The sequence below is a fragment of the Strix aluco genome, chromosome 3 (assembly GCF_031877795.1).
Source record: "Strix aluco isolate bStrAlu1 chromosome 3, bStrAlu1.hap1, whole genome shotgun sequence".
In the NCBI taxonomy this organism is placed as follows: domain Eukaryota; kingdom Metazoa; phylum Chordata; class Aves; order Strigiformes; family Strigidae; genus Strix; species Strix aluco.
In genome coordinates this window covers 33,230,855-33,245,598 of record NC_133933.1, presented here as the reverse complement: position 1 = coordinate 33,245,598, position 14,744 = coordinate 33,230,855, and the positions used below count along the sequence as shown (strand labels likewise).

Sequence of the window (14,744 nt, the reverse complement as noted above, 5' to 3'; positions counted from 1 at the left end):
AATAGTGCAGTTAGATCTTAAAGGAAAGAAAATATTCTTATTTGGTAGTTGTTTATTGTTCTCTCCTCAAAATGAAAATACCCTTTCTGGCTGATGACATTTGGGCATAATTAAGGTTGCTCTTGCTAGAGCGTCTACTACTCAAGACTAGAATTCAGTTCTGGTTACCAGAAGTGTTACTTCAATAGCTGAGAAGTGATTACTATCTTTTTGCCAAATACCTGAATTTTCATTTACTAACCTTGAGGGACCTGTAACTTTAATTCCAAAGATGCAAATACACTAATAGGAAGAAACACTACCAAATAAAGAATTTTGTTTTAAATGTTGTCCAGCAGATCTCTCCTTACTCATAATAAATGGAAAGCAGCAAGAAGGCAATCATACAAATGATGGCATAAAGGAGAATTATACTTATTATTAGATGAAGCAATGCAAAAAGAAATTTTCAATGCATAAAAACAGCTTTAAAGTTTAAAGCATATTTTGGAACCAAAACAGAAGACTGGGAATCTACTTGACAAATCTTTAAATCTTCTTTAAGTGGACTGATACCTTAGAACACTGATGGAGCTTGCAAGGTGAGAAATGTATTCATTTCTCCAGCTGTTTCAGGGAGAGTTCAGGGGTTGGGGGAGGAATGTTTGTTTACTGTGTTTTAAAAGGCTATGAGGAAAAACAACGTGAAAAATAACAGTTCTGCATGGTTTCTGAAAAGTGAAGTTTAGTCTTTATCATGTTGGGGCATACTGTACTGAGAACAGCATCTTAGTGATAATTTATTCTGGTCTCAAACCACCTGAAATAATTTGTGGGCTTTGATATGCAGCAGTCAAGTGAGTGGGAAAGGGTGAATTCAGACTCCATCTCACCAAGATTGAAGATCCACAGACTGAAAACTAGAAAAAGCCCCGTTTCCGCACCATAATTTAAGGTGCGGTTTCATAGCCCTGACTGACTTCCTTGCCTGCCCAGGAAATGGACAGGGATGAAGAACTGTGATACAGGCTAGTACACAAAGAGAAAGCAGCAGCCTGTATTTGCTCAGGTCAAACAGAAAATAATTTTGATTTCCTAACAACGGCAATTACTTTTATTGAAAATAAGTACTGGGGGTTTAACTCTTGGGACCAGAAACTTCTGAAATACGTACAAGATTTATCACTACATAGGTGCCCAGGGATTCTAATTACCTTGCAAATCCAAACACTTCCCATAGCAAAATGGCAGATTTTGGCAAGGAACTCTAACACGCTTGCCTCATTCACAGCCTCACACCCTAGGAGAACAAGGATCGGCAGCTTGCTGCAGCCAGGAAGAGCTGTCCTCTTGGAACATCACAATCATTTCGTTTAGGTATTAGGGGATATGTCACCTTATAAAATCCCAAAACCATTGAGTGTAGCTTGTCTCTCAACATAATGAAAGGCAATGTTATAACTTTGGAAAAAACAGTGGGTTACATCAGTACTTTCATTATTACTAAACATAGGAAGGTGACTGAAGATGTAGAAGCTAATAATCAAAGAGCCACTACATACTTTTAGAAATGCTTGTATTAGAGAGGTTGGAAGAAACAGAACTGCTAAGTGAGACTGAAATTCCCATCACTGAACTTGAAAGACAAAAATTAGTAGTGATATTACTACTATTCTATGAGAAAAGAAGCTGTGCAGCAGACATGTAAATACCTACCTTGGGAGGAAATGTTTTCTCATATACTTTTTTCCACAGTTCCAAAGGTGTGTTTGCACACATCTTTCCAATATCACTATCAGAGGCAGGTGGTGGTCCTAAAAATTACAGCACAAAGTGATACAAATATGTTGTCATAACATAACAACAGAAATTATCAAATCATTTTGGATGATGATCCATCTAATTTAATATTTTATCTTTTACAGGGACAAGCTGCAACAAGTTTGAAAAAACATTGATCTCCTACCATGAAATGTGCTGAGTGGTATTGCACACTATATTTTTTTCAGATCTAAGCTTGTTGGTACTTTACTATTTGAAGTAGTCCCAATACTTTATTAAACTACCTAACAAACCTGCACAAGTAATTCTCAATAATATAAATACTGAATCATAATTTTAAACTTTCTAAGCCATTTCCTTCAATAATCTATTAAAACCGATGCTGATGTGCTATAATTTTATTTGCTTAAAATTTTTTTCTCATTTTCAAAAACAATTGAGCAACAAACAAAATGAACAGAAAATGTCCTAACCTATTTGGCTCAGCGAATCCAGGCCTGCTGGTATAAACAGAGGTTTGCCGTGATCCATTGATACAGACTTGCTAAACAGAAAAAAGAAAATCAAGTGAGCATTTAGCAATCAATGAAAAATGACATTATTCTAGCCAAGACTAAACTCATACTAGGCTTTGCAAACAGATACATGTAAATAAAAATCTGCTCAATTCTAGTGGTGACCATATTTCTAATCCATCAGTTTTGGGATCAGAAACAAGGACTTATCGCTGTCCTGTGCAGAGGTAGGCAGCTGAGACACAGGTGTCAAAGTCCGTAAACAAGAATCTTTCAGAGACTACATATAAGAAAAAAAAATGTTTTGGTGATTAAAATATTTTTATTAAGTACTTTTAGACTCTGGGCAAGACATTTAATAGTTGGACAATAATTATGTTACCTTTTATCATAGCCAAATGCCAAGTGATTAATAAGAACACGGGCTTTCAGCAGGAGAGCCTCAGATTTACTGGTAAACTAGACGAATCAGAAAACAAAATCTACATTATGATCTTCCATCACAGAAATATTACATTATGTCATTTACATAGGGGATTTCAGATGAAGTCTGGCTAATTCCTGACCTCAATAAATTTGATATATGTTCACTGAATTTACTAGAACAAGAATCTCACCCTCCCTTTCCAAAACATGAATGTATTTGTCACTGAATATACAGATCAAGAAAGATTAAATTAAAAATAGCATAAAGATTAAAGAATAAATTTTGTAATATTGATTCAAAACTTTTGAAGACTGCACATTTAGAGACACAAATATTTTGTCCAAGATTAATGAGATATTAAGATTTTAAACTACATGAAAAATTATTCAGAATACCATAAACATTTAGAAATGTAATAAATAACTATAAAATTGTTCACACATCATATAAGCAGCTTGATAGTGGCAGAACTGGTACAGATTTATAAGAAACCAACTCCCAGAATATCTTCTCAAACAGCATGCTTATTCCTGTCTAAGGGCTTTTGTATTCTAACAGATTCATGTCTTTGAGAAAGAAGTCATATCCCTACTGTGGGAAATTTTCCCCCCATCCATTTCCATGGGAATCAAGGTTTAGCAGCCAAAGAGTTTTAGGCTCCTAGTTTTTAATTTTTAATTATAATGCTTAAATGCTTGAAAAGAAAAATTAAATCAAGACAGTTGTATTCTCAGTTAACAGTAGATGAACTCACATGTCAAAGTACAAAAGCTGTACAGTTTTATATGGATGCAAAAGGCCATGTGATTATAACAATTTAAAGCAAAGATAAGTTGTTTGGTAATCAAAATAAGCCACTATTAAATATTATTTATTACATAAATGATGGTTGATACAGTTAGACCATCTTCTGACATAGAGATAGCCCAAGAGGCAGATTTTCTGGATTGTGAACCTGAGCACGCACGTTTCTGCCTTTACTCAGAAAATGATCTGCCAAACTCAGAAGCAATTTATATACCCACATAAATACTTCATTGACCTCATAGTTGGCAGTTCCTACTCTTTACTGTAAAAGAATCCCTGCCTTTATTCTTCAATACTTTAAGTGTGGTAATCTGGTATGCTTAAACTGTTGTGAAGATGAGCCCTTGGATCCAAGCTCTTAAATCTATCAAAGCCAGGTCACGACATAAGTTCATGCTTCTACCAAAAAGGCCAGTTCTCTAAATCTATCTAGGGTGAGCAGTTTTGCCCATCCTCCTTTCTTGTACCAAAAAAAATTTGCCAGACATGCAGTGAACTCAATATGGAAACTGAGTGGACTAACAGATAACTATTTTTATTTAGTTTTTGCTGATACTGGGAATTACGTAGTTTGTTTGTTCACAAGATATATCCATCCATCCCCTGCCAATACCTGTAACTCAGCTGACAGATTAGCTCACGAAGAAAGCAACTCTAAAACCAATTAAATCCCATTTTCTCTAGGAGTTTTACATTTCTATTTTTTAAATATTGTTTTGTGACACAAATATTGCTCATCTTTCCTATTCTTAGAAAGTGAATATACACACCACTAATGATGCTCCATAGTAATGCGAAACAAATCGAAGTGTCTTGCTTATTATTTTCCTCATTTCAGAGTCAAACTCCTGAAAAAGTTGATATTGGAACACATACATAAGAAACAAAACCCAAAATATTACAGCAAGAACTTTTCATTTTTTATATAAACTGCAATGCACTTAGGCTACAATATATGAGGCTTTCAGCTGTCAGTGTAATTATATCTTAAGACAGAATCAGTAACAGCCTACTCTGAAAAGAAATGTCACAATTTCCCTTTGTTTCTTTTTTACAGAGGGAGCCTAATTCAGGCAATATGTTAGTCCAGAAAAAGTTTCTTAATTGGGAATATGTATTCAATTTTCAATTGGTTTTAAATTTTTAGAAGTGGAAATATTGCCTACTAGAAGAATAAGGATTTTTTTTCTTTTCATGAAAATATTTAACTTTCGGTAAACCTCTGGGTATATGCTCTCTAAACTCTAATGTCTGCAAGATTTGAAAGGTGCATAAAAGTACCTTTTCATCACCGTTTCTCTAATATAAGGTCATACAGATGGCCTCCCCTGGATAAAGTGAGTGAAAACCTGGTCCCAGTGAAGCCTGCAGGAGTCTATCCATAGACCCCAAAGGAATTAGGCTGTTATTCTGTGCTTATTACATGAGTCACTGATTTTTAAAGAGGTCATGACTCAGCATAAAGCCTTAGTATGAAAGAAGGCACAGTACCTTATTATTAAAGAATTACGGAATTCAAAGAGTCAGCCAAGTATCAGTGCACTATGTAGTCATCCAGAGAAGCACAAGCTGCCACCACGGCAGCTAAAAATCAAACATACTGTTCTAGTGTCTCATGATCAAGTGCTGCTTGAAAATTGAGTATGCATTTGTTTGGATTTTTAACGTCCTGGGAGAGAATCCAGCAGTACTATGACATTTCTTTCCTCTCCCCCATAAAAGACACAATTACTCACTTTTCTATAAAAACTTAAGAAGTACTTTATAAAAAAGTACCAGAGTAAATGATAGTTTACTGTTCGTGCTGCCACAACGACCAAAAAATCTGACCAGCTGACTTGAGAGATGCCCCCCTTTCACTGCCATAAACTTAACAGCTCCTGTCAGAAGGGATCCATGGAGCTGGATTTCTCTCATTATAAAAGAAAGTCATCAACGTTATGTTTTCTTGCTTCCCTCTTTGGTCTGCAGCAACTTATATCTCCTCATTTTCCAAGTACATTTCAAAAATCATCAGTTTGGAAGTGTTTTGTGAAGGAATGCCAGTATGCCTTCCATAATGCTGTTGGATGGAAAGATTTTCTTTTTGGTAGAAGGCAGACTGGCTGTACTTTTGTTTAAATGATTACTATTATATTACCAAGATTTTAGTACATAGAATCTTTACCGGGTATCTTTTAATTATTTTTTAAAAAAATTAAGTATTACTTACGTGAAAAATATCATATTTGCTTCCAATTATCACCAAGGGTATTGGAAAAGGGTCAACTAACTCATAATCCTGTTAAACAGATATATGACAGTTAAGCAGTGTAAACAAACTGTAGAAGATTGCCACTGTTAAAACAACTGAAAGGGGTTAACATTAATTCACAGAAGACAAACTTGTTTTTTCAAAACTTTAAGTTAGATGAATAAACTTTAATGCAATATTGTCCTGATTTCAGCTGGGAGAGAGTTAATTTTCTAGTATAGTGCTATGGTTTGGATTTAGGATGAGAATACCGTACCATGTTCTACAAGTTTCTCATTTTCTTCATAAATGGTCAGGATATAATCCCTCTGAGCAGTCAGAACACTAACTGGCATAAAAGTGTTCTTACACTATATACTCCAGCTCCAACATTAGATGGGAAGGGAAGAGAGTAAAAACCTCATACATTCACAGAGCAACCGCCAGACTGGATTAGTAGAACTGGCTTTTTGACATACTCTCCCTCCTTGCATCATATCTAAAGTAATACAGACAAAAACTCAAGAAAGTTAAGCTGAATGATTTGCTTTTGTCACACATTTGTCCTCCTCACATCACATTTTCCAAACTCTTAAAAAATATTTAACGTGATTTTCAGATGTTTGATATCAGCAGAAAGAGGAAACATCACCTAACAACCATGAAAATGCAAATCAATACCAATGGATGAAAACAGCTCTGGGGGTGTAGATAGCTAACTTCTGATAAAAATTTTACTAAGTAGATTTCAATAATTCTCAAGTTATCTGAAAGGTCTTCCTGTAGTCTCTATGAAATGAGACAATCCCCTCATGTGTTCATGCAACTATTTAGTCAAACTGCTTTGGTTGCAGCAGAGTGGAAAAGAGCTGTGTTGTAGCAGAGGGTCCCTTCTAAAACTGGTTATTTCACATACAGGTTAAATGACAGTCAGTATATTAGCAAGAAGCTGCACATACAGAAAATCCTCTACTTTGAGAGAAAAAAAATACGGCTTCACTCATACACTGTCAAGGGAAAAGCTTTGAGTGATATTATCATAACTTAAAACTTGGTGTAAAGAATACAGAGCTGAAAAAAATTAGTTTTAGTTTCTTAACTAAGAAAAAAATAATTCAGGATAAAATCAGAAACATTAAAACTGGCATACTGAACCCTATTTGTCTTTTGACTACAGAATTAATTTTTTACTATGGACTACTTTAGGTGCATCCATCCTTTTTAAACAAAGTCTGCAATTGATATACTCATGCTTTATCATCATAGCCAATAATTCTTTATCCAGGCCAATGGAATAGATCTAATCCTTAAAAAAAAACCTCTAAGAACCTCATCAATTCCTGTTTATCATAAAAATGTTTAGCTATAAAAAGGCAAATAAAAATCTGCAAAAACTGTCATTTACTTTGACTATAAAAGATAGTATTTCCTCCCATAAAATTGACATAATTTTTTCTTGAACAATGATGAAAGTAAAAAGAGAACCAAGGAGTAACATAACATTTTGTTTGCATCCTTTCTGGTTTTGATAATGAAGGCTGAAGAAAAATTCTAGTTTAGAAGGTATAATTGTGTACTCTACAGGGCAAGTAGAACAAGTCTCTTCTTAACAATTAATGGCATTATTCTTTTTACTCATTGAAAAAAAGTTGCAGTTTTCTGATATGTAAGCCCCCACATGTAGACTTGACACTGTGGTCGTGATTTATGGCCAAGTGTGCTTGTAGGCATTTTCTTTTTGTTAATTACCTTCTCTAAAAATAAAAACCAAAACCATAATCCAGTAGATCTCAAACCCCATACCCTAAATCTACTAGGTGTTGCATATGTTGCAACAATGTTGTTAAATTTTAAGTTACTTTTAAATTTTTGAACTACCTAAGCATTTGCTGTATTGCAGCATTTTATAGAAGTTACAGCAACTAGATTTATGTGCCACGTCTTTGAATTGTTGAATACTTATTTATGCATTATATACACACAACATTTGCAGAGGTTTAACGCACAATGACTTTTCATTTCTATTGCGCATAATCTAGTTTAGCTTTTCCAGAGATTTAGTTAGCAATTATGTTTAAAGGACTGATGTTAACATTTCTGAAACTTTATAATTTAATTAGTTGTCAGATTATCAAAAGGCATTGAGTTTGTGATAGACATTTAAATAAATGCAAAGTATATAGTCATGTTGATGGCTGTTATAACTATATTCTTTGCTTAAATTTGTACCTTCAGCTAGTCTCTTGCTAGATGACTTTTGTACGTTCTAGTTTTCATCTTCATTTTAAAAAGATGAGGGGGGAAAAAAAGCAAACTGCTACTCTAAAACTATTTCTTTTGATTGGTGTAACATGCCATAACAATCACATTAGATATCTAACAAAAAGATATAAGAAACCTTCTTTCCTTGTTTCTGCTCTTATTGAATTTTTATTAAATTGCTATAATTTTCCAGTGAACAGGTTCATCTACATCAAATGGATTTTCAGTCATGCATAAAAATCTAAAAGAGTTGTTTATGATTTTCAAAAGCATTATCTTTAACTGTATAAAGGCCTGTGACATCTGGAGAAAATATTAGAAGTAACTTACTGGATGATCCCTCTGCAGATTGTTCCGCATCCTCTGCTTAATTTCAGTAGCTACTTCAGGATTTGTCTTTTCTAGTTTGGTTAAAATTTTGTTCACATGGTTCCTGGTGACCTGCAGAAGCTTCTCCATAGTAGTCCAGAGTTCATTAGGTTTGGACAGATCCAATACAAGAACTACAGCAAATGACCTATTAAAAAGGCATTATTTGGTCGCACGAGACAATCAACATTTTCATATACAACCACACCTGTAGTACAAATGCTGACAGCAACAAATGTGAAAATACAAATGGTAAGATAGACTTAAATATGACAGCAAAGGAAGATGGCTTTTAAGGATATTCTGAGCTCTGAAGAAACCTTTCCCTTGTCTCTTGTTCAGAACTATTACTTTGGCAACTTTCCATTAGAGGTTTTGCAGGGATTGTATGTATCAAACTTTGTTTCTGGAGACTTTGTTTCAAAGTGGTAAAACATGGAAATATCCTGAGCACATTTAGCTCTGTCTTTGATATTACTGGGCACTTCTACCATCATGTATCCCTGCCATGTCATAACTCTGAAATCCCAGATGAAGCAATGTTAGCAAATGGTTAGACTCTATACTTTCATTATTCTTTCGTAATAATGAAATGGGAAAAAAAAAAAAAAAGGTTAAGGGCAATATTCTCTGCCATGGACTGTGCCAATTAGCTGGAACCTCAAATGGGTGCATGAGGTGGTCTTCTGAAAGACAAATGGAAGAAGTGAAAGTACTCAAGACATACTTAGCAATTACCAGGCTTTTAAAGGTGGATTATGATGAGAAATATTTTACATATAAACTCCTCTCCTTCCAAAACCCTGCCTCCCAAACCTCTAACTGTATTAAAGTGCAACTGCAAAGAACAACATTGCAAAGGCAGCCATTTGAATGGATGCAAATCACTCTTTCACGTTCCATCCTGACCTGAGAAAAGGGATTCCAGACCAGAGTGGTATTAGAAAGATTACAAAGCAAAGGGTATGTCCAATTTCACTTTAAAATGATGTGGGGAAAAAAATCTGGTGAAAAGTCTCTTGGTGAAACTAGGTAAAGTTCATGGAACATTTAAATAAGCAAATTGCTTGACCACAGACAGATCAGAAAACCAGTGAAAAGCACTTACACTTCAGTTGAAATGGTAGAATTTTTGACTAGCATGTTAAAATACTGCCTTATGAACAGAAGTGGTCTTAAAGAACAATGTTGCTATCCCATCAAAGAATTTTAAAGTCATCCATATCAGAAGATTCCCTATCAGTAAAAAGGGAAGAAAAGACTGATGGCGGTGGAGCTCAGTTAGGTTCATTTAGACAATAGCTGAAAAATTATAGTTGATTTTTCTTCCCCGTCAAGCTCTTCTATAAACAAAAAGCTCTGCATGCTACAAGTGGGGTTTTCTCATTCCGTCTTAGTCTCTCACTAAATAATGGCCTTATCTCAATAGCCAAAACAGTAGCAAATGTACATGATAAAAACTCTACCCCTCCTTTTTTATTTTTTCACAGAAAGCTTACTACTAAATAGAGCAATGCATAACACAAAATGTTCTCTTGATCCTTTTCTTCCCTTCCACTGAACTCCATCTCCCCTACCAGAAAAAACATAAAATGCACTCCCCAGCACCTTCTCATTTCTTCTTGCAACTCTTCATGCATTTCTTCTTCCTATGATATTTCATGACTTTTATGGACTTTTTTCTCACTACATTCTCTTAATTCTTTCTAAATTCCTGTTTCCTTTTGTCTTCAAATAATTTCAGTAGTTTTAGTCCCTCTCAGAAACATCATCTCTCTTGTATGATCTTCTTCTCATCAGATGGTCACTTCACTTCTCAAAAATCCAGATATTTTTTGTCACAATTTTTTTGCCTTGGTTTTCAACCTAAAATACTGCCCCTCACAGAGATGGCATCTATGTTTGCATACAGAAGTAGGAAGCAAGATTCTATTTTTTATATGCCCCCAGGTTTCTTTTTTTGCTCTTTCACTGAGCATAAAGATACCATGTCTTCCCTTTTTCTGTATTTCTTGTTCTATCTATTTAAGGCCAACCTATTTTCTTCATGTTAACGCTTTCTCTTGTTGTTGGAGATTGCTAAGAACTTGGCTTATTAGGAGAGAACTGTGAAAAGGAAGGCCAAAGCAAAGTATCAGTGTTATTACAATGATTTTTAGAAAAAAATCATAAACGTTCTATCTTACATTTTGAAAGAGTTTTCTACAATAAAAGGTCTAGAGATATAGGAAAGCTGAAATTAACTTTGGAATTGTAATATCAATCACTTACCTTATGTTGTTGCTAGTGATTGGTATTCGAATCAGTTCCAGTAATGAGGTTCCACCACCTAGTTCCCAAAAATGAGCTATATCTTTAGGCTGTAAAATAGTTGATGTTAGAAATGTCTGCTTCCATGCAACATCAAGAGAAGACCTTCACCCGATAAATTGGCTTTTCATGCAAGTGACTCAGAACAAGAACATAGTATTATTTTACTAGTATTTTCTGGAAAAAAAAAAAAAAAAACCAAATAAAAAGCTCCCCATGTACAAGAAATCCCATACAACACTTAGGAAAGACTCCTGGCACGCCTATGACTGTCTTGATACATGACTATGGTAAAGCTAAAAAGTCAGGAAGCAGCATGATTAATGATAAACATAATCAGGTTCTCTTCCCTTTTTGTTTATTGCAGCTCAAGACTAATGCTTTTTGAGAAGTTTGCAACTGGAAAAGTAATGAATCTCTACCTTCACATTTAGTTTTCAGGAAAAGTTTTAAGTGATATTTATTTCTCAGAGTTAGATTTTCCACTCCCTGCTTCAGTAATAGAAACAGCAATTACCTGCAGCAATAGTTATTGCTGCTGGGCAGTGTTGTGCTCTGATGGGAATGGGTTCAGTATTTCTGTTAACATAACCTGCAGTGCAAAATTTAAAGATACGGACACATGGCCCAAAGATTTAATTATGATTTAACATCCTCTACGATGACTGCTTCTCTCAAAAAACTGGTTGTAAAGTATCTTCATTGGTTTGTAGTCATTTTGCATTTTAAAGACAAAGTTAAAGGCATGTGTACTATGTTACAATGGGAAACCAAAAGCACTCAAACATGACAAAGTCGTTTTTATAGATGAATCTGATTGCTTTGTGTTATACTTTGGTCTCTGATCTACTGTGTTTTAGTGAGGGGGGAAAAACATATTACACATTAAAATACAAAATTATGTTAGTTAAATAAAATTATAGTTAAATAAAATGCTAGTTAAATAAAATTATAATCAAACCCCCCTTTTTGTTTCACAAACAATAAGCTAAAAAACCCTACAATTCTTATACATAGCAATAAAACACATGTATTATTTTTATGTTTGTATATATATATACAAAGATATGGCAAACCATACATTCTGGATACTCACTGTATTGTGTCTCCTTGCCCTTCTTCCAAAAGTATATTCCAAGGCTAATGTTGGCTTTGGAATCTCTTCCCTATGCAAGGAAAAATAACTTCATTTTGTCAAATTCTCTAAATACAGAAAGTTAATTCTACAGTTGCTAAATTATATTTATCAGTCAGTTGAGAATTTGGCTTAGAAACAGCAGTACAGAGAGGACACTTTAAGACAACAGGTCTCAGTTGCTGAAGACAGGCGAAGCAGCAGCACGAGCCTGAACAGAAGGCCATTTATGCTCTCTGATACTGGAGAAGGAGGACTGAAGGGGTCAGATAACAGGTAGTAATGAAGGGAAATAAGTTTATCCATAAGTGATCAACCGGTCACAGAATACATCTGTATACATATAATACGTATTATCACACAATATAGCTATTTATGTAAAATTCTAATCCACAGTTGAAAACTACTTTTAAAAATTTAACACATACCTCTCAAGACACCTCAGTATAATAGTGGTCTTTCCCTGGAAATTAGAAACAAAGAACAACCCTACTGTACTGCCATTAAAGCATAACAGTTGTATTGCTAAATGAAACTCACTCATTTAACATTCCCATAATAAAGTACCAAAAAAGCGTAAACTCATGTAATTGTTTGTAGCCTTATAGTGGAAACCTAAGTGCCATCTTTGTCAGAATCAAGTTACACTACCATTATTATAATTATAAACTAATAAGAGATGACAAATACAGTAATAAGAATAGTGTGCTTAAAATTAGACATTAGTGATCAACCTGGCCAACTCTGTTAAACGGTTTAACAGTTTTTAATTATGAATAATACATTTATGTAATGTTTGGTTTCCACTGGAATTATTACTGATGAGATTAAAATAAAAAGAATGCTTAAAATACAAATAAACATACCGAAAAATATGTCTTTACACTGTTGAAATTCAGACACTGAGTCTGAACGCCACACTGGAGGGGTTAACAGCTCTACTGTTTACTTGTGTCCTTTCCTATCTCAAAAATCAGTGAATTTCAGGTAAATCTGAAAAGTCATTGTATTTTCTCTGAAAAAGGTATTTAAAAATTGCTGATTAAGAAGTTGCACATATACCAATCCTTCTAAAATAAAAATTGTATTCTTAAAAATAGGACACACTTGGTCAAAAAGGCAAATATTTCCTTATTTATTATACAAATAAAAGCTAACAGAAGAAAAATATGAAATTACTAATGACCAAACTTAGGGGGCAATGAGTTAAATCAACCTTAGGCATGTGGAATCATGAGTTTGCAATCACTGATAAGGCATGTTCAAATAGATCTGACATAATACAGACACAATTCATATCAGGATGTCAAGGCCCATCCAGAACAAAACTGGTATCAATGCACTTAAATTGGATTGTTATCAGTTAAACCTTTACAAGGGGAAATTTGACACATCAAACAATTAAAGAGAGTAGCATTATTTCCAGCAGGTTTTTTACAAAACTTAACGAAGCCAAAGAACCTTATCAATGATAAGTTTTGACTCTCCAAACCATAAACTTCTGAACTGTAATAATGTCTAATTGGTCCACACTGTGGAATGCACACTCTCTGCAGAATCAGAACATGACATATTTTGTCTTTAGAAGAATTAAGTGGACCTTAACATCGGAAAATACCAGATATCTCCCTGACATGAACTATGTTTGAAAAGCACAGAACTGTACAGTATTTAGAGTTACCCCATTTTTGTTTCCCATAAATAATATTGATTTTTCCCAAACTTCCAAAGGCTTGCCATCGTCATCAGGGCTTTCTCTCTTCTCCACTTCAGCTATAGCAAGATCCCATAAAGTATCACTAGTTGGAAAAAAACAAAGTAAGAGTGTCATTAGAGAAGAACAATGGACCCTAGACTGTAATTCCAGAAAATATCTAAATGGATAAATGAAGGGCATTGTGGTCTATTATCATTATTATTACCATCATTATTATTTCATATCACATGCCCTCTGCTTGTTGAAGTACTTCTAACAAAACTCAGGTAACCCCAACAGCCGTTTGTGGCACACACTGAGGAAACACTAGCTGTGTGGCGGGAGGCTTTGTTTTCAGTACATTTAAGAGACCTTTAAAAGGTTTTCTAACGTTTAAGGCTTTCCCCAGCACCCTGCAGCTCGGGCTGGCAGTCTCTGGAGTCGGGAGCTCCCGACGCCGGCACCGGAGGAACCGCTCACGGGTCGGTAGGCTGGGGAGGGCTCAGGAGCTGCCCTCGGTGTCCCGGGGGAGCGACTGCTCGGGGCAACGAGGGCTTCCCCTTCTCAGGCTCCCCCACGGCCACCTGCGGGACGGTGGGTTAGTCCTCCCCCCGTTCTACGGGTCGCTAAACGGAAGCAGCCGGCTCCTCGCACCAAAGGGGGCAGCAGGGCCCTGTCCCGGCCCCGCTCGCTTTCGGGGCAGAGGCGGAAATGGCCCCTTTTAGGCCTCGCTCGCTCCCTCCCCTCCCGTCTCCAGGCTGTCCTCCCCGCCGCCGGCTCCTTCCCCACACGGCAGCGGGGGCGAACCCCCCTCGCGAGCCCGGGCAGGGCTCCCCGTTACCTGGCCTTAGGCATCTCTCCTCAGGGCTCGGGCCTGGCTCCCCGTCGCCGTGGGAACCGCGCAGGGCACGCTGGAAGCTGTAGTTCCGCGGGGCGGCGGGGGGGTCGGAGGCGGCTTCCCAGCGGGGCCGTGCCGCCGCCTCGCCTCGCCCCCCGCGCCTCCCGCTCCGGCGCAGTGATGGCGGCGGCGGTGGTGGGGGTGTTCTCGCTTCAGCCTCCCCGCTGTCCGTAGCCGGCGGCAGTGCGGAGGGCGGGAGTTGCTCCGCCGGTTGTCCGCGCCGCCCCCGGGGCCCCCCAGCTGCCTCTGGTTTTCGGGTGCTGCAAATGGCGCCCCGCCTTACAACCAGAGTGAGCGGAGCTGGAGTGAGGGGTTGGCCTTGGAGGACCTC

At 36.6% G+C, this 14,744-nt stretch overlaps 1 protein-coding gene across 2 annotated transcripts in view; it reads right to left on the bottom strand.

Annotated features, from left to right (window-relative positions):
• DYNC2LI1 (dynein cytoplasmic 2 light intermediate chain 1) overlaps nt 1-14,744 on the bottom strand; it is a 24,555-nt gene extending 9,811 nt beyond the window's left edge. Inside the window, exons 1-11 of one of the 2 annotated variants that reach the window (XM_074818038.1) lie at nt 14,357-14,744; nt 13,501-13,618; nt 12,248-12,282; nt 11,781-11,850; nt 10,646-10,734; nt 8,336-8,522; nt 5,723-5,791; nt 4,281-4,358; nt 2,659-2,735; nt 2,235-2,305; nt 1,696-1,793 (exon numbers count right to left, since the gene is read on the bottom strand). In XM_074818038.1, the coding sequence (XP_074674139.1) occupies nt 1,696-1,793; nt 2,235-2,305; nt 2,659-2,735; nt 4,281-4,358; nt 5,723-5,791; nt 8,336-8,522; nt 10,646-10,734; nt 11,781-11,850; nt 12,248-12,282; nt 13,501-13,618; nt 14,357-14,370 (906 nt within the window). In that variant the 5' untranslated portion in view covers nt 14,371-14,744. The remainder of the gene's footprint in view (nt 1-1,695; nt 1,794-2,234; nt 2,306-2,658; nt 2,736-4,280; nt 4,359-5,722; nt 5,792-8,335; nt 8,523-10,645; nt 10,735-11,780; nt 11,851-12,247; nt 12,283-13,500; nt 13,619-14,356) is intronic. The other variant, XM_074818039.1, reaches the window with a different exon arrangement.